The 20,548-nt window shown below is 35.4% G+C and overlaps 1 protein-coding gene across 3 annotated transcripts in view; it reads left to right on the top strand.

Moving 5' to 3' along the window:
• The window catches only part of LOC114360871 (uncharacterized), a 59,480-nt gene that overhangs the window by 19,166 nt on the left and 19,766 nt on the right, over nt 1-20,548 (top strand). Inside the window, exons 2-5 of one of the 3 annotated variants that reach the window (XM_028315713.1) lie at nt 6,892-7,053; nt 7,440-7,597; nt 12,518-12,684; nt 19,008-19,077. In XM_028315713.1, coding sequence (XP_028171514.1) covers nt 6,892-7,053; nt 7,440-7,597; nt 12,518-12,684; nt 19,008-19,077 — 557 coding nt within the window. Of the gene's footprint in view, nt 1-6,891; nt 7,054-7,439; nt 7,598-7,819; nt 7,896-8,005; nt 8,095-12,517; nt 12,685-19,007; nt 19,078-20,548 lie in introns of those variants that run through there. The other 2 variants (XM_028315715.1, XM_028315714.1) reach the window with 2 other exon arrangements.

Genomic DNA, 20,548 nt, shown 5'->3' with positions numbered 1-20,548 from the left:
ACTCGTTCACTCCAACTTTTATCGGTTCTGCGACAGAAATGACTAGGCTACTGCCACTTCAACTGATCACATTAACTGCTTCATTGTAATTTGATAATGTACAATAGGCTCAGAAGCAAACACTTTTGTATATAATTTATTGCATATTATCACGATGATCAATGTGGTATTCAACCATACAATTTCCTCCTTTCCATATTTGGTGAAAATGAGGATGGAAACGGTGCGGATGCCCTCTGCTAAAGGTGACATACGGTCATGCGACGACTTTTATAAATATTTATAATAGTTCAGGTATTATTCCCACGTATCCGTTTATAGTTTTTTGATAAGGGCGTGACCACAAACACACGTACGTTCATTCATATCTCTTGCGGTCCAAAAAGTCGTAAAAAATTGTGAATAGGTATTTTTTTATTATGTGTCAGTCGTAGGCTTCGAAGTAATTTAAAAAATACGTCAACATTATCACACTACATATTCGTTTAAGAAATAAATTATGTAAACTTATTTATGTGCATCATCAGTTCATAACTTAATTTTTTTGCCTAAAGTGAAAAATATTTTTATGATAATATTTGACATCTTCCATATAATTCGTTTAAACAGAAAATATGTATATGGCGGAAAAACCTTCTGGAGTTCTGCCTTACAACAGGTATTGCTTCCATGCTTATTGTAATTTAGCGTTTGTACCCCAAAAAACCCCTAACATTTACCCCCAGTTAAAATTCCTGCCGCTGGTTTTAATGGAAGATATAACTACAATATGTTTCATTAAGACAGGCAGTTATTCTGCGGTTAGCCCATTCGAATTTTACGCCACAACAACCACCGTTTTGCGGTTGCGCCGGCGACGTCGAGATCAGCTGACTCAAGATGATTTAGTAAGTCGGAACTGCGTAATAATACAGTGGAAGAATAAATCAGTCCGACTTTTACTATGAGCATGTACCAGTTTGCTCTATTTTTTTTGTGGGTTACAAACCAACTTAGTATCTCCAGATTAATGTAGGTAACATTAGTTATCGGCAATTTGATTTATTCGCTACGAGCTTATGTTAGATACAAACTAGTAAATATGGCAGGTGCTGTAGACCATAAATAATTTAGGAACATAGCAAAGCGCTAACAAAACAAAACTTTTCAATGTTACAGGCCAGAACAAAACTCTATAAACAGAAGGAGAGAACTAACCTATACGTTACGATTATTTCATTCATGAGACTGCAGACTCTCCAAAGTTACAGATTCTTTACATAAACACGATTGTTAATTTTCGAAATGAGAATGGAAAAAATCGCTTGGAATAATAATAATATCTATGTCCAGTTACTAATCGAATCTAATTCTAACGGTAGTTTATTTATTCGTTAACGCTTTAATTTTTAAATTATATTAGCAACAACCAATCAAACACGTGTCAAGATGATAATTATATTCAAATTCAAATTCAAATGCAAAATTAAAAACATAAGTTTTAACTTTAAAAGCTGCTATAAACCGATGTGTGTTAGATGACAACTCCTTATTACGATTTCAGCAACATACCAAATTAAGGTAATTTCAGGCAATCAGGTTGAATAAAACCTGCACAGCAAAGACACACATTGAATTATTGAATTTGTGTCTCACACTTGACAATTTCTACCCACTATACTACGACGTTACTATAACATTATTAAGCTCTTACAATTCGCACCAGTTTGCACAAAGCTTAACGTGGCATACTCGAGCTTACGATCGCAGAAGCGTACAGTACCTCTAGTAGGAAAAACTTTCGAGTTCGTTTCGTTGCGTATTCAAAGTGTCATCGAAAAATTTAGTATGAAAAATTAAACAGCGCCCCCTAGGGCGGCTATAATATAGGGGGTGCTGTTTAATTTTTCATACAAAATTTTTCGATGACACTTTGAATACGCAAACGAAACGAACTCGAAAGTTTTTCGTACTAGAGGTACAGGATGTCTGCAAAGGTCGCCAGGCGGCGCGTGCGTGAGGTCACCGCGTTGCGACGAAGCTTTTGTTGTTCCGTACACATAAATCAGTTTGATGTTTACAGAATCTAGGAAACTAAAGCTCTACTAAGCGACTTATAAAAGACCTCATCATCGTCACCTATATTAGGTATTTTAGTCTTTACTGGAAGACGACTCTCTCTAAGTCTCAAAGTAAGCAGATTTTGTACTTTACTGCTAATTAAAGTATGGAAAGCAAGAGTTAACCACTCGATAGTTACAAATGCGTAGTGAATTAAAAAATATGGATTCAGTCAGTTGTGGCTAATAAGGTGATTCAAGATTGGAAAGCAACAAAAGCTTATAAATACTTGTCCGAACTACCATCTAGAACAATATGCTTACAGATAAATAAAAAAGGTACTCATTATAGAATTATACTGACGTGATAAATACAGTAGTAACAATATCTGAGTAGGTATTAAACAAGGCTCATTCATGCAGCGCTTTATCGCATGCAGAAATAACTCATTCAAAGCCAATTTCATATCGTTATCGTCATATAGAGTGACACGTGTAAACACATAGCTTTCCTTCTTCATGGTTGAGTAGACTGCGTCGTGACATAACCGTGTCGGTTTCAACGGACCATGCGATACAAAAACATATTATTATATGTTAATCAATTCTAATTTTGTCAACACAAATACCTCCCAAGATGATTTAAAAATATTTGAACGATAAAAACGACATACCTACATAATAATGTCAAGTTAAATGCCGTATATTACATACATATGTTCCTTCCACCGAAAAAGCAATGTTTTTCATTGTCACCAATTAATTATTTGAACACATAATTTAGTTTAAATTAAATTGATGATCGCTAAAAAATATTTGCCGAATAATAAAACTAAAGGCTCTAATTCCGAAAAAGGTTTGTGTTATCAGATGCAGTTTATTTCTTGCTACTAAAGTGGGTTCAATGATTTAGATAAGGTGAATTCGAAGAAGCATTTTAAGGTAGCGTTGATGTCTTTTATATCGCGCTTACAAAACGAGCGTTCGCGTGACTTTGTGCTGCCAAAACACGACCAAATCCTAAATTGCCAGTCCAGTTGGCGTCCTTTTTAATTGTCCAAAAAGAAAATGAGAGGACCCTCGACCCGTTTAACAACGTATGTTTTGGGACAATAAATAACAACCTGCTCTCAAAATTTAAATGAGTGTTATTTTAAGAGGTTTAATAAACCAAGAAAATGAACTTTATAAGCGTACTTTAAAAAATTTTGCACAAGTCTTCACAGTAGTTAATATTAGTTTCATACCAGTTAAATTTTTTACCTGTTTGTGTGCCTAACATATAGCGTTCGTTAGTTAAGCCTCATTCTGAGCAAATCACATGATCTCTGTCGCAACCTTCCCAAAAGAACAATGGCTTTTCGGAATAAATATCTACACCTTAGCGAAATAGATTTATAAATGGAAGTGTTATAATAATGACTACGCATGCAGCTATGAAAAATAATTATTATTGGTAATTAATAATGGATTACTTGCAGATTTCTGATACCTTATCCTGCATTTCTGCCGTAAAGGGCATCAGCCTTAGAAATCACCAACCGAGTTGGAAATCGTGTCAACGACCCCTATCATTATTCTAATCTGAAGCGAAATAATAATGGTCAACGTTTTTTTATAAAACCCCGCCAGTGATGATATTCCGTCTGAGACACGAGTGTTATTATGTTTTTGCCGAAACCTGTTTCATATATGGTCCGATGGGGCACATGTTACGCCACGCTACTTCCAGAGTCAGGCATCATTACAGCCACGTAAGGCCTAAACGACTAACTCAAAAGGTAAACGTTGCATGTCCCATCCAGTAAAACCGTTTCGTTTGCGTTTCGCCACTTGACCTTGCCCAATGCTGGTAGCGGGCTATTTGGGTGTTCAAACCGCGCGGTCACGTACAGCTCACCGAACGCACTTTCGCTTGACTAATGTCAAAATTATCGAGGCTATTTACAGTTCACACTTTATTTGCGTGTGACATTACTGACATTGATACTGTAGGGACTTATTTTTATCGCTATGGGTTTCGAATTCGCATGCGACAACGCACTAATCTTTTCTATTCAATATGTCCTCCCGTCGGGCATGGACTGGAATTCTTATGCTTCAAATATAGGCCTCCTGTAAATCAATGCATCAAAAATGTAAAAAAATACAGGAGATCATTAACCTCACTGATCTTAAATTAAGTAATTCTTATTTATATGACTCCTTATTTAAATAATGGCGATAACTCTTACACTTTAAGCTTAACATGCTTTGAAGCAAACTAGCTGGACAGATACATGTTAATTCAATACAAATTAAAAGTTATGACACAAACACATGAGTGTGCAACATAGAAAAAAACTTTAAAATTCGAAACCAAAACATTTTGAAAACTTGATGACACTTCGTCAAGTTCTTTGTTACCCACGAGTAACATTAAACACAGGATCCAAAATGTGAAAGTTCGACATGACATTTCGTGATCATGCACGCGCTATTTACGGATCTGCAGACTCCCTTTCAAGGTGACTTGCGAGAAATAACTTCATTCAACGGTGAACGTTTATGAACCTTTGTTAATACATTTTAAGTAACTATGTTTGGCTAGAACCTAGTTGTAAACTTTATAAATTACACAAAGAGTTACAGTCTCGATAAGAAAATTTGCGATTTATTAACAATGGAAGAACTTACCTGTTTACTTCGTAAATAATTGCATCAGTCAGAAAATACATAGGCAAGACTCTAAAAGCTAGAACAATTTACCAACAAATAAGAACAGTGAAACTGCGCCACAGTTTCTTAAAAACGCAGAGAATTGTTGTGCAAATTAGATATTTTCTCATGTAAGATATTTTTACTTTCTTTCATATACCTACTGTTAGCTGTGATATCTTCATTCATCTAAAGAGCTGACCATGACTGAGATTTGTTTTTTTATACACTCACTTATTACTTAGAAAGTATTTTTGATGTAAATGGATTACAAAGAGATGAAAAATTTCATGAAAAGAAGAAAACTCGTTTATTTAAATTCCCTAACAACGATTTAGTCATTTGCACCTAACAAGGCTATGACATCAGTTTAAAGAAACTTAAATGCTTCAAAGGTTGCATAAGTAATTAACACAATACTCATATTTGTTATTGTACAAATGGTTACTTATTCGATACTGATGATAGTAATTACCTACACACCTTCAAAAACCACGATGATCCATAATTACAACCTTGTGAGTTTTTCCCAGGAATTCATCGTTAAACGGCGATTTAAAGGTCAAAGTTATAGTCATAGATCATGAGCAGACGTGTATTATCTTTGGTCTATACAATGTCAATGACATAAGGCTAGAAAGCCGATCGCTATAGGCGTAAGAGATCCAGATAAAAACGAAAGCATTTGTTGCGGTGTCCGGTATACATGTGGTCTGGCCACACTTCCTATATGTCTCGTATAAACCCATTCTCGATATGGATCTAGCAATGGAAGTATAATGCATCGCTGTATACTCATTTAGTTCCAATTGATTGCACGTTCAAGATAAATGGCTTCTTTATACATCAGGAAATGACGGAAATGCATAGCAGTCTTTATGGTCTCAATATAGACCTTTTTGCAAGGCTTACAGATAGTATACCTACTGTCAACAGCAAATTAGATTATTTTGTTAGCAAAATAACAGATGACACACAGAAGCTGTAACATATACAAACTTTAAAAGCCTCTATTCAGTGAAGTGGATCGAAATGTCTCTTCCAAAAACAAGTTTTAAGATTAATGTAGACTTGCAAAGTTTTTAGTCTTATCTGGACTGAATTATTAATGTGTGACCAAAAGTGTTCTCTATTGTGCCCTGTTTTTTGAACTTGACTAAGCTAAAGGTCATGCACCTTTAAATCATCTGCTAGCCAAAAAACTAGAAAAGAAAATATATTTCGCCAAAACCCGACGCTACTTTTAGACTGCAAAATGTTTTCGATGCCATGTAGCATTTTAATATTAGCTGACTTTTTCATACGAGTTCCTCTTATATGATATGATTTTTTGATGCAGATCATATCTCTCACTCACGTGTTTACCATTAGATTATAAAATTATTGTAATCCGGTGGACATCACAGAATATTATTATGTGTACAAAACAGACTTCAGTTTCGTGAATATTTTCACGGATCTATAAATAAAAGTGACAAATTAAAATTAAAATATAAGCTCCCACTAATTTTGCAAATAATAATCATGCAGAAGCTGAATGAACTTTTATAGAATACATATGTAAAATAATCCATTTTATTAAACCATTTAGGTACCTACTAAATGTGTACTTAGTACGAATCCTGAAACAAAAAAGCTTGACCGAATGAAACCTCAAAATCTACTCACTTCTCATTTTTAAACAGGCCACTGAAGCTTGCCTGATGAAGATGTTAAAACCACATAACCTGACAGCATGTCCATTAAAATATAAAATCCCCATCTACCTAATGAATTCATCTGTCACCTATTTTAATAGAGTCGCTCCAAACGACCTTTGTTGGACGTTATCATCAGCTCTCAATCAACTGTGTCGACATACTCGACATCCACCGCATTCCTTAGTCGTCTGTAATTTAAACGATATTCGAAAACCTCAGTAAATTGCCTGCCTGAACGACTTGTCGATCCAAATTGAACCTTGTAAGGTAAATTAGGGATAGATGAGTGGCCCAGGTATTCATGTTTTGAAGTTATGAACGAATTTAATGACGTCATAAAATTGGTTAAGGTTAATTAAATCCGTCGTATTTTTCTTGAATGAGTAGTTTCGTCATTTTAATATGCCAAAATTATGCATCTACCTGTTATTAACCAGTTTTTCTTCTTGTTGCAGGTTTAGACTAAGTCTAGCGCTTTTGGCGGTGGTGTCGGCAGCACAAACCCACGCGCAGAAAAGCAAGGACGACAGCATCCAAACGGTGCCCAGCGACCTCCGGCGGGCGGTCAGCGAAGCGCTAGCCTTAGAGAGGAGGTTCCTCGCTGGGGCTAATGATGCGTAAGTTAAATGTTAATTGAATTTAGCTGTTTTAGGAATATAAAATTTCGCAAGACATATTTTTATGTACAATGATCATGACCAACTTTTTTTTCAAATTGGGTGTTACAATCAGCCAAAAGTCACTTAAGTTAAGAGATTATAAAGTTCGATTTACATCCAAACCAATTTTGTTTTCTTGCTGGTTCTAAAGGACAAATATAAAAAAACAATAATCAAACTGATCACTGGACTGACCTTATTATCTTCTTGTAAAAATATCTTCAAAGTACAATCTTAGACCTCAAAGACAATTTTATTATAAAAGACAAATCTAAAAGATACATCATGGAGGAATTTTCCTCGCTGTTCAGAACCATAGAACTGATGCTGGTCCTCTTTTGCAGACAAAACTGCTCATCAGATGCCGACGAGGGCAGCAGTGTGCCATGTCCACCGAGCAAGTATCGCAGCCCCAGTGGGGAGTGCAACAACGTGCGGCACCGGCCCTGGGGCAGGCGGGGCGACGTGTTCCTACGACTCATGCCGCCCAACTACGCCGACGGTGAGTACCCCTCCATAGAGAATTAGAGACTCACTAGATATCTATTCGCTCAGCTGCTAAAAGCGCGCCAAAACGTATAAGTCAACTGAATCCTTGGGTACTGCCCGTACCCAATAGCATTGTACCGCGTATGAAGGCAGTATACCTCTATAAAGACAATAAGACTTGTTGCTGATGAGAGCTAATATGTTAGCGATCAAGTACTACAGTCCTAGAGAGTACAACAATGTGCGCCACCGGCCCTGGGGCAGGCGGGGCGACGTGTTCCTGCGACTCATGCCGCCCAACTACGCCGACGGTGAGTAGCCTCTATAGAGACACCCTTGATACGCATGCAAGCAGTATGCCTCTATAGAGATAACACTTGATAATGATGAGAGCTATGTCAGCGAGCCAGTACCACAGCCCTAGTGGGGAGTGCAACAACGTGCGCCACCGGCCCTGGGGCAGGCGGGGCGACGTGTTCCTGCGACTCATGCCACCCAACTACGCCGACGGTGAGTAGCCTCAATAGAGACACCCTTGATGTCCATGAAGGCAGTACGCCTTCAAAGAGATAACACTTGATATTGATGAGGGCTACGTCACCGATAAAGTACCGCAGCCCCAGTGGGGATAAACAACGTACGCCACCGGCTTTGGGGCAGGCGGGGCGATGTGTTCCTTCGACTCATGCCGCCCAACTACGCTGACGGTGAGTACACCTCCATAGAAACAATAACACTTGATGCTAATGAGAGCTACGTCAGCGAGCAACTGCCGCAAGTACTGCAGCCCTAGAGAGTGCAACAACGTGCGCCACCGACGGTGTGTAGGTACCTCCATAGAGACAACACTATAAACACTATAATATGTGTATTTATGAGAGCTGAACCCTTTAAGCGAGCAGGTAATGAAGCATAGAAAAAACTGTACTTTAATGACAGTCTCATAGGGAGCTTTAATAAAACTCAGATGTTGACAGACTGATGAATTGAGCAAGGTTATTTATATGAAACATTTGTTTATATTATATGTTTACACCTACCAGAAAGGGTTAAACCCAGGGTTCAACTTAAGGGACTTTAAAAACTAATACGCTTTCTAAATTATTGCACAACTACAAATATCATTACCTAATATGCCCTTAGAAACCTCATGGCTGTACTAAACAGGTACGAATCTTATTTAACATTTAAGCTAACAACCGACCTCCATCCATTGAACAAACACATCTAATGTACGATAACAATCATCATGGAATTACCTAACAGTTGAGCTGTCAATCTTTTCAATTGCTCACGATTTTCACGAATTGTTGGCGGATTCGTGAACTTGACATGTTTTGAGTGTGTGTATTGTACACGCTTCAAATCATGATTTTGTTTTTATGCACAGGTAACAATGATTTGGATGAAGACATTTTGTCAGTTATTGTTAACGATTGTCACGGTTAAATTTAGATGGTGCAACTCAGCCTAAGTATACAAATACTTAATAAGATGTAACTAATTCTATTCTCTTGATAAGAGATATCTAAAGAATTAAAAATTACTTATTAATTGCTGCAATGCAGTAGTTTGTTTTTAGAAAAACACAAAGTACATAGGTAAATTAGATGTTACAGTGATTAGCTCTATTAAATTAAGTAATATTTTAACCTCAACTTGTTGAGAAATTAATATCTACAATGCGTGGGAGTAGGCATATAAAATATTATAATTCGTTATTAAAAATGTTATGAAAACTTAAGGGCATATCGTTACAAAATATTTAGTTTCTACGTATTTCTCTCGAACGTATACGCATTTTTGGGCTTAATTGGTTTTGTACATAGGTATGCGCACCAGTATTTTGTTTCAATGCTTTTTATAGCAACAAGTAAGTAGGTAGGTGTAATAACATGTCAGACTTGCCAAGTAATTTAATAATTCAAGGATTTAGAATGTCAGCGATGCTTTATGAGGAATTTATATTCACTTCCTATGTTAAAGAATAGGGCCTCAATTTTAATAACAAACATTCTGCATTCTTTTTTTTAAGATTTTTTTTTGTAAATTCAAATACCTAACTAAAAGTCCCGTAAACCCCTCGTGGTACCTAAGCTAAATGTGCGTTTAATATGTAATTTTTATAGTGCATTTTAAAGCAGGTATACCTACATAGAAAGTAATCGTTAATCATAGATTCCTTACTTACATAACTCGTTTATTTTGGCGACCATCAATAACTCTACATGATAGATGTCAAGCCTCAAGTATGGCTGATTAAACAAAAAGCTATGGCCTTTGTTTGACCAAGCCAGAGCCGTTCTCTGATTTATGAGGTGCCACTTTCTTCGGCCGTGTGACAAGTGACAACTGATGATAAGACCGTTGGAGATTTGTATTGTACAGTCGGACTCATTATTATACTACCTCAATAACTAATGGTGACTTGCACCATTAGGAAATTAATGATACGCAGTTATTTAAAACAAGTCTTTTAATAATTATAAGACTAACAAATCGTAGGAGTATCAAATCACGAGTTGTGAATGTAACATTTTCATGTTTTGCTCGTTTCTAACTGGTTTCAAAATGTCACATAAATACAAATCTTCAAAGTGAAAATATTTATAAAGTCTAAAATTAATTACAGGTAACTGATATAAATTGTCAAAAGTGTTTAATGAATGTTTACACTCATTTCTCTACCTAATGAACTCCTTAAATCCTGTTCTTTTAAAAGCTGTAACAAGGCTTCGTGCGATTTGTCAAAAGCACATATGCCAAAAACCGGTCTTCCGGAAGTGGACTTTTACATAACATCGCGTAATACAATCTAGAGAAAAGTATGGAACAAACTTTCTGTAAAGTATGCCAAGTTCCAAATAAAACAAATAAAAGTGAAAGGAATAAGCCTATACACGTTCTGTAGAGGAACAGGCTTAAGCCTAAAGGGTGTGGTGATTTGAACACCCCACTCTCCAATTGATAGAGTTGTGTGTAAACAAATCATACGTAAGCAAAACTGATAGGTAAAAGTTCATTTAAGAAAATGTGCTTACTTATGACTTACGATATAACCTAGTTTCTGTACATATGGGTAAAAGCGCATATCCCCATTTTTTCACTAAATAATATTTACTTTCAGTTGCTTGAAATTAAGCTACCTTGCTTGCAATTCTTTCCATTTAACTATAAATTCTTAGGCTGAGTTGCATCAACTTCCTTTAACCGTAACTATAATAATAACCGGTGTTTTTTGTATTTAATTTGACAGATTTTTGATCTTTGTTAAAGTTAAATTAAGATGGTGCCACTCAGCATTAGATTCGCTAATCACCTTTCACATACGTTTTACACACATCGCCATTGTCAAACGGTTGGCGTCCATCGTTCCCACTCCCACTCCTCGCTGAGTTCCGCGTGTGCATTGATGTAGTAGGTACAAAAAACCCCTCTGCATTCATTCATTCATTCATCATCATGACTAATTTGTCACGCGTCTGTGTTCCATCCGAGAAATTATCCCAACACTTGGAGTTATTAATTATACCTATCGATAACCACCTGACTATTCTATTAGATATCGTTTACACGGATCATTTGTGTTAAAAATTTCGAAATCAATTACCCTACGAAGATGAGAGACTTGTTGCGTCACTACACGTAAGACTAATGTGCTTACACTTGAAAGAAATGTACACACAAAAGGCGGTGACACAAGCAATTTGTTCATATGCATAAGTTATGACAAGATAAAAATAGGTTTGAATCTTTACTAAAGAAAAAATATTTAATATTGATACGTATAACAATGAAGCTAGTACGAGTAATAACTCCTACAATATTTGTTCGGATACACTTTATTCGTAAATATAGCCACACACAAATAGATAGAGTAACCTTCAAAACTGTTAATAATTTATAAGAAAATTGTTACCAGGCTTTTCAAATTATTACTTCAAATGTTTGCTTGAACACTTCATAGAACCAGTACCATCGATGCATCATCAAAATTATTAACCAAACATCCTTCTGCAAATCCGGATTCGAATATACGCGATTTAAAACTAATCGATACTTCAATAATAAATAGATTGCTGTCGAAAAACGGATCACTTGTAACACGTCGATCTTTATCACAGCACTTAATAAAGCGCTTAAAGCTGTTAATTCGAGAGATAAATCGACCGAATGGATTCAAATAACATCATTAAATGCACACGATGGTTATTGCCTTGGGCGATGTATGAGTATTAAATTGTTAGTTTCGTAACAAAACTTTAGTTAGATATGTTGTTATTTAAGTAGACACTTCAGTGATTTCCTCTAGGAAATGAATGCACGGAATCCCACTTAGATATTTTTGATGCAAATGTCAAAAGTAACATCCAACAAATTGATCCAATTAAAAATAATACGTAACTACTTCCTAGACAACATTAACACAGACAGCAAAAAGTGAGCAGACTGTAAATATTGTAATTTTTATAATTTGGTTGAGTTAATATAAGTAACAGGCAATCATTCATGTAGTTGTATGAATGAATAAATATCTATCCCTAAAGGTAGTTTGGTAAAGGTAGTTTAGATGACTCACTAGAGGTGAAAATGTCGAACGACGAAATCTGACACCGTTGATTGGTGCACTTTTATTCATTTTACTTTCAGATTTCCAAATGAAAGATTCTGAATAAAAGTGAAACTGACTGCCTAATTTTACCTTAAATTTGTTACTTTTACTCTATTATCTCACTGGTTGTTGTGGAAATCCTTCGCATAAAATACGTTATAACTCCTCGCATAACCTGATTTTTAGGTTAACAGTAGCTAAGTTACTTGCTCTTCTCAGCACTGGCCCATTATTTTATTTTTCCACAGTCGTAGGGTTAGAGTTATACTAGGATGTGTCTTTATAAAAAATAAATAACAAATTTTCTTTTGTTTTCTCCAGGTGTTGCGGAGCCGATGTCACCTCCGCACTTGCCAAACCCCTTCATGGCGGTTCGGGCGGCGTCCCAGCTGTCCGGGAGTGCAGACCACGACTACGTCACCAGCCTGATTGCGGCCTGGGGACAGATGCTGATGCACGACCTTGTCGCCACTGCTAATGGGAATAAGGTACATAATACTTTTGATTTGCTCGCGACTTCAATCCTGTGGGATTCGATGTATTGTAATGTAACGTAAATCGACATCTTCAGGATTTTCTTTCAACCTATCCAATACCTAAGCACAATGAACAAGCTCCATAGCGATAAGACCGCCTAGTTGTACCTGTCCGTGTGTTTCTTTTTTTCTGTTCTGTTCTTTGGTGTGCAATAAAGAGTATTTATTATTATTATAATGAACATACCTATATCAAAACAAAGAAATCTCGAATTACCTACAAACTTTCTGATTTACGAAATTAAAGTGCCTACCTAATACTTACTTATGATCTAAATAGTTTCGCTTACATTAAATTCTTACTATTAAATTAACTCTTAACGATTACTAAGAAGTACGTACCTTCAGATTCTAAGCTATTCATTAAAGTATTAAGTTTGTCTAAGTGCTGAGTCGGTACAACCTATCGCTTATAATAATCTTAATTTCATACAAACCTGAATGAAACATTATGTAAGTACAGACACTCCCCCTATTATTATCTCATCGACCTCGTGGCACTAGTTGTACTAGTTACTATGCTGCGTATAACGGAGACTTGTTTTTGTAGTGATAGCACATCAAGCTCTACATTTTTGTTCTAAAATAGCCCCAATTACAACTGCATAAGATGCTACAATTTTAAACTTGATGTGCCGTTCTCTGTACCTACAGACTTTGGCTATAATAACAATCATTGTTCTACACAAAGAACATCATGTTCTCGGTTTCAAATCAACGCTGTAAATTCTAAATCGATCATCAATCTTAGCATTACATCTCTATTAAGGATTTGTATCCTTAATATTCAAGCTGTTAGTCATTATTTAAATTATGTATACACCCACAGCATTCTTAAGCTTTAGATAACATATTTTTGATAGTCAAATTACAAATAATGTTATAGCTTAAGCATAAAAAGTGGTCTAAGCTCGCTTCACAAAATGAGCCCATCCTACTTAATATTATGCGAAAGTATGAATGATGGTTGTTACTCTTTGATGCAAAAACTACTGAACGGATTTTTGATGAAACTTTGTAAATTAAATTATTATTATTGCTTACATCCGAGTAACATATAGGTGATTTGTGATAAGCGAAATTTCATGCGCGAAGCCGTCTGCAAAAGCTAGTATCATAATATTACTTACCTTCATGATCAACTCAGAGTTACTCCGGGAAGTTTAGAATAAATTATAATTAATTACCATTATGTGTCAAAAAAGACACATACATCTCAATGCGGATAAAAATCTTAACACTATACATACATAGGAAATAAACAAGAACACCTTGATGTATCTAATTTTATAATTTTCATCTAGGCACCTCCAAACGCGGCGGAACAAATTAGCCATGCCCATTTCCTCATTAATTATCTACAAATACGTGTATGTTACGTGTAACCTACGACCAATCGGTCGTGACGTCGAAAACCGGTGTTTAGAGGTACAGTCGACGCCAATATAATCCTGCATTCTTAAAAAATAAAATATGAAAAATCTAGTGAAATAGGAATTGTAATGTTACACTAAAATACCTAAATTAAATTAAAGACACCCTGTAAAGTATGTAACACATTGTAAGAGCACGTAAACAATTCAGAGTCAATGTCAGTCGTATTTATTTGTTAGATTTTATTGACGTTGACAGTACCTACTGATGTATCAGTGTTGCAACGTTCCGTAGCCATAGCTCTATTGATGCCTTCCACTTGATTTTTTCACGACTACCAACTTGAACTTGACCAACACTAGACCAATTACGGGCTATTATACAGTTAATAGACTGACAGCTGCTTCAAAGCTATTAAATCTACACCGTGAGATCGAAACGCATGAAAGGTTACATGTAAAAGGTTCCTCATTGGTCAGATTACCGTAAAAATAGCATCAGTCTTAGTAAAAAAGTCAACTGCTGCACTTTATACGCTACAATTTATTTAATGACTAAATAGAAGCATTTCTGTGTAAAAAGTAATGAATAAGGTAGTAACATGGCTTAGTAACTGCACAACAAGGGGATAAAGCCACAGATTAGAGAGGATCAACAACATTTGTCCGCGCGTCTTTTTTTTTCAAATTGGTAATGGCCAGTCCCATTTTCAAATTATTTTTGTTCTATTTTTTTTTTCGGTACATTTCTAAATAATAACTTTGAAGTTCTAAGTTCAAATAAGATCAAATGGACGATTTTTCAATTTAATCCGTGATCTATAAAAAAAAAGTGGCTAGGCTCATGGGTTGTTAACTGCTTTGCTGGTACTTAACATTATTGCTACCACACTTAACATAGCGATACCAGCAGAATCAGGTCAAGGCAGCAATGCAATTGAATGAGGAATGAAAGAAATTGATTATCGAATACTTGACATAACGTTTCGTAACGTTCGTGATAGTTCGCGGGTCGCAGAGAAAGGTTATGTCACGTGAAAGCAGTTGAGTAATAGAGAATAGACGATCTCTCGTTCTAAAGAGTATAGGTTTGCCGCTCTATCGAAGTAGTTAACTTTAATAAACCACTTTACCAAAATAATGGCGTTAGTTACTCTAATAACAACATATTGTCTTGGTACGGATGTAGTTGATTAGGTCTAAAATCATATCACTTTGGCAATTTCAGAGGATGTATTTGATTTTCTCTTGTTAAGGGTTCTATAATAATAATTGTGCAAGAAAGCCTTTGTTATTTATTTCGCCAATTGTTTGCGGTTTAACTCCAATATTCTTGGTGCAAAAATACAACGTAAAAAATTGCAACAAAACAAAACACGGAAATGTAAATATAAATATTGCACACTGGCACTCAATAATAAACAATACACAAACCAACTCTTTCGTTTTAAAAATATATTTTTTTTATCTGTGATATTTTTTGTTTTGGCGGGAATTATTTTTCATGTCTATCACTTCACTAACGCCCTTATTCACAAACGATGCTCGCTTAAGAAAAGCAGCAAATCGAACGCACAGCGTTGAAGAGAGCTCTGTGATTGGTTCGTGTGTCACCCTGTGCGTCCACATGCACTGTGAGAACTCATAGTAATGTTTGTGAATACGGGCGTAAGATATTAAGTATAATAAGTACTCGAATGAAAAGACAACTGCATTTTGATTAATTAATTAAAGAAATATAACGTTGTATTTGTGCTACATACCTACTTGAAGAAATTAACGATGAAGAGGATTACCTTGTAAGTGAAACTTTATTTGTCTGTGACACGGCCAATTATATGCGCTCTCCCTACATAAACAAATAACTCCATATCCTATTCAAATTCAAGAACATTATTATGTTTACAGTTGACAAAGCCGGGCTAAAGAATATTACACAATGTTGATTTAAAAATACGGCCATACAAATTACGTATTCTGCAGGCGTGTAGAGAAAGCTATGCGAGTAGTTTAGGCATTGTTTGTGGTTGATAATAAAGATAATTCATTTGACAAGACCCCTATGAGGTCTCTTGATTAGTCAAAAAGTATTTTAAACAAGTTTTTAATAAGTAGGTAATTTGTTCATATCTAACCTTTTTAAATTATTAAATGAATGGTGTGTTCGCTTCTGACTTTTTTCGTACACGCGTATTACAATTACCTAAAAAGATTTAAATAAATATTAAAATCTAGATTCTATTTAAGGAAATATTTAGTGTCGTCTGTTAGTGAACCCTAACCTTAGTAATTTTATGAATTAATGGTCAAAATTAAGTTTTATAGCGCCTTTTAACCTTTGGCGAGACACCACACCTTGTTGTTTTGGGTATGTCACAAAATATTATACACATGCAGACACAGCGTGCACAGATTTTGAGTGCCTAGTTACCTACATAATTTTTATAAGGAATCTTTAATGTTTATCTTATTTACTCTGTTTTCAGCGCTCTTGCAATTTGAGAATGACTAGTTTAGACGTAGTTTTTTTCATTCCATTCCATTTTCATTATTTTAACGTAAAATAGTTATTTCAGTGACAAGAACTAATTAATTGATTTTCTGTCTTCACTAAAGTAACTAAATTGTGTGAGCAACGCAGTGCACGCTTACCTAGTTGCTTCATTGTAGAGCCATAAATCAAAGTTAATAGACATCAAATTAAAGAAATGTTATTACTTCAACAATCATTCACGATATAACATTTTAATACGATATGAACTAATAAAATGTTAGTTGCCTGAACTTTTGGCTTACCTATTTCAATGACGTGCTGTATTTAAACGAAAGTCTTAAAGCTAATGGTAGGTAGGTATATTATAATTAGGCTTAGATATTGCTACTAAATGAATTCTTGCTACTGAATCTAATTGCAACATTTGTAGTTGAATTGATATTTTAATCTCATCAGTTATTTAACTACGACACTAAAATGTCAACTTCAATTAGCTTCATTACTAAACATAGTAATAAAACCGCTTGATTATTATTGTAATGACCCAGTAAGATCTTACCGTTGTAGATAATAAAACGGATGCTTAAAATAGTAGTTTATATACCTAGATGAAGAAATAGATTAGATTATTACTTAAATTACAATGATTTGCATTAAGAACCGTCAAAGCTGATGCACATAATATACTTATCTGATAATAAGCTTTTGATTGTAATCGTGTAATTATGGTTTCAAAATAGCAGCAGAGTATTATGACAAATAAGTGAACAGAATAACGATTTAAACTATCAATTTGTAACTAAGTCGATTAAATCATAATGTAATGACGTCTAGTCTAAAATTAAGTCATAGCAAATCATTTTTATATCGGGGTTCTTAAATTTATAAATCAGCTTTGTTTACGAACTCATCCAACATGTAGACGTGATCTGATTAGAAGTGGAAATTCGTTTAAAATAATTATTAGGTAGACAGTAGGCACTTTCGAATCTCCGACCAATGATTATTTATCATGCAATCATTATTTGCCTGTTTTACAAGGCTCTAAGGATAGAGCAAGCTTCCCCAAAAAAACCGGCCAAGTGCGAGTCGGACTCGCGCACCGAGGGTTCCGTACAAACCTGCAAGGTTTACAAAGTTCGTTACAATCGAGTCATAACTATGGTATTTTTATTACAAAATGAAATTCATAACATTACAATGGGGAAAGATGGAGGAGCATAAATTTAAGACAAAGATCTCTTTATCGTTTAAGTAATCCTTTATTTTATAGTATTTGATATGAATTTCAACTTGATAGCTCTACGCGTTTATGAGGAAAAAAGTTTTTATTAGGTTTTAAAATAAGTTTATATTTATTAAAAAATATATATTTTGTAATGTAACTAAAAATTTAAGTTTTTCGGAATTTTTCCTTTATGTGTGCTGTAAAACGTTGCTTCATGCCAAATTTCAAGATTCTAGGTCGAATGGAAGTACCCTTTAGGTTTTGATTCCCTTGCGAGTACTTGCGAGTTTCAAAATATGCAGCTTAAATTGCTGTTTCTTTTGATTGCGTTGACATAGAAGTTTGATTTTGTTACAGCTTAAAGGTATTATAGACCTGAGTATTTGGTATGAATTTCAATTTAATACCTCTACGCGTTTATGAGGAAATGGGTAGTAAGTTTAAAATTATTAAAAAAAATATATTATGTGATGTAACTAAAAATTTATGGTTTTCGTAAATTTTCCTTCATCTATGCTATAAGACGTTGCTTTGTACCAAATTTCAAGATTCTGAGTTCACGGGAAGCACCCTGTAGGTTTTGATTCCCTTGCTAGTGTCGAAAATTTGCGGCATAAACGGCTGTATCTTTTGATTGCGTTGGCTTAGAAGTTTGATTTTTTCACAGCTTCAAGGGACAGTAGACCTGAGTAATTGATATAAATTTCAGCTTCATACCTCCACGCGTTCCTGAGAAAAAGGGTCTTGACAGACGGACGGACGGACAACAAAGTGATCCTATAAGGGTTCCGTTTTTTCCTTTTGAGGTACGGAACCCTAAAAAACTTTAAACTTGAAGCCTTTTAGATTCTATGAATTCTAATATGTATTTTTATACTTTACTAGCTTTCCGCCCGCGGCTTCGCCCGCGTGGAATTTTGTCTGTCACAGAAAAACTTTATCGCGCGCGTCCCTGTTTCAAAAACCGGGATAAAAACTATCCTATGTTCTTTCCCGGGACTCAAACTATCTCTATGCCAAATTTCATCAAAATCGGTTGCGAGGTTTAAGCGGGAAAGCGTAACAGACAGACAGACAGACAGACAGACAGACAGACAGACAGACAGACAGACAGACAGAGTTACTTTCGCATTTATAATATTAGTTGGGATTTCACAAATTGCTTTATTTTCTTTGACAGGAGTGCCAAGGTTCAGGCTGTGAGTACACCAGGTCAGCGCCAGCCAGAAACTATGACTCGTGTGGCTTTGGTAAGTGCTATAGGTACCTACTTACTTTAAACTAACCAATTATCGAAAATGTAACCGGTGTATAACAAAGATAGAGTTTAATATACTTAGCTAAATAATACTGCAAGTAGATTAATAAGCTTCTAAGCACGAAAACACCCATTATGTTTAAATAATAACAAGTCTGATCAATTTTACGGTGAGTGCCTACGAGTTGTTTGAAATAAACTCACCTGTCTCAAATAATTACAAAAATGTATCCTAAGTACTTGTTTTAAGGTTTAATATCCAATCAAAGATAACCGAAAAAGATTGAACTAGGAAATGTCCGTCGTAAACTGGTTTCAGGCGTTCACAAAATTTTGTAACATTGACATAATCGTTAATTAACATATTAGGGGAGACCGAGATGAGTTGTAACAGAAGAGAGTTGTGATATTGTATTTTTTTTTAACTTATTATCGAACTCGTAACATTAGCCAGCTGAAGTGGCAATGGGCAGGGCACATAGTACGCAGAACTGACGGCCGATGGGGCAGCAAGATTCTGGAGTGGAGGCCACGTACCGGAAAGCGCAGCGAAGGACGTCTACCGTCATAAAGGTAGCAGGAAGGCGCTGGATGCAGGCTCTACCAACCGGCCTTTAATATTGCCTATATTCAGCAGTGGACGTCCTACGGCTAAAATGATGATGGTAATGAGCTCGTAACAGTAAATTTAGTTCAAGTCTCGGGCTAACAAATAACTACGCGCTGATGCAAGGTTTCTAAAAATCACAACTCTCCTCGAGCTCCCCTATCGGCGCGAGTATCGGAATGGGTTTTGTTATGAATGTTATGTGGATCGGTCTGGTTTACTTTCTCTTCTGCTATCAAATCGTTGATAAGCTAAACTAATTAAGCCATCACACGTAGGCAAGTTGATCGTCTAATTTAATTACGGCCATATTTTTAATTCTCTGTCTGACCTGTCTGCTCTGATGTTTCTAATTAAAAATAACAATTAAGAAATGGAACAGCGTGCCAGATTTGGAGCTACTAATTGAAATCTAAACTTTAACAGTTTTTATTAGGTTTTAAAATTATTTTTATGTAATAAATGTCATGATAGCAATTTCGCCATAATCGTACTAGAAGAGGTATTCCAGATAGTTCGTTATGAAATAACTAGCTAAGCCTGGTTAGCGTTAAGTATCAATATAGAAACGATATCCAATATGCTCTACAATAACTCGTATTCGAATCTCGTCCTTAATTTATTTATTCTAACACTAACCCTGAGTTGCACCACCATACTACCTACTTTTGAAGTGAAATTAAAATGGTGCCCAGCCTTAGCTTTAGTTGCAGCATCATAACCAGTGTTTTTGTACGGAGTTTTGACAGACTTTTGAAGTAGTTAATATATTTAGTCTCTAACGCATGATGTTTTCACCTATAATTAAGTTTGCATTTAACAAGTGTCATTTTTTATAGTTACTTTTGTGAAGCCT

Source organism: Ostrinia furnacalis, unplaced genomic scaffold (genome assembly GCF_004193835.3).
Source record: "Ostrinia furnacalis isolate ACB-3 unplaced genomic scaffold, ASM419383v2 OfSCF5206, whole genome shotgun sequence".
NCBI classification, from domain to species: domain Eukaryota; kingdom Metazoa; phylum Arthropoda; class Insecta; order Lepidoptera; family Crambidae; genus Ostrinia; species Ostrinia furnacalis.
The sequence above is the reverse complement of the archived record's forward strand: the minus strand, read 5'-3'. Positions and strand labels throughout refer to the sequence as shown.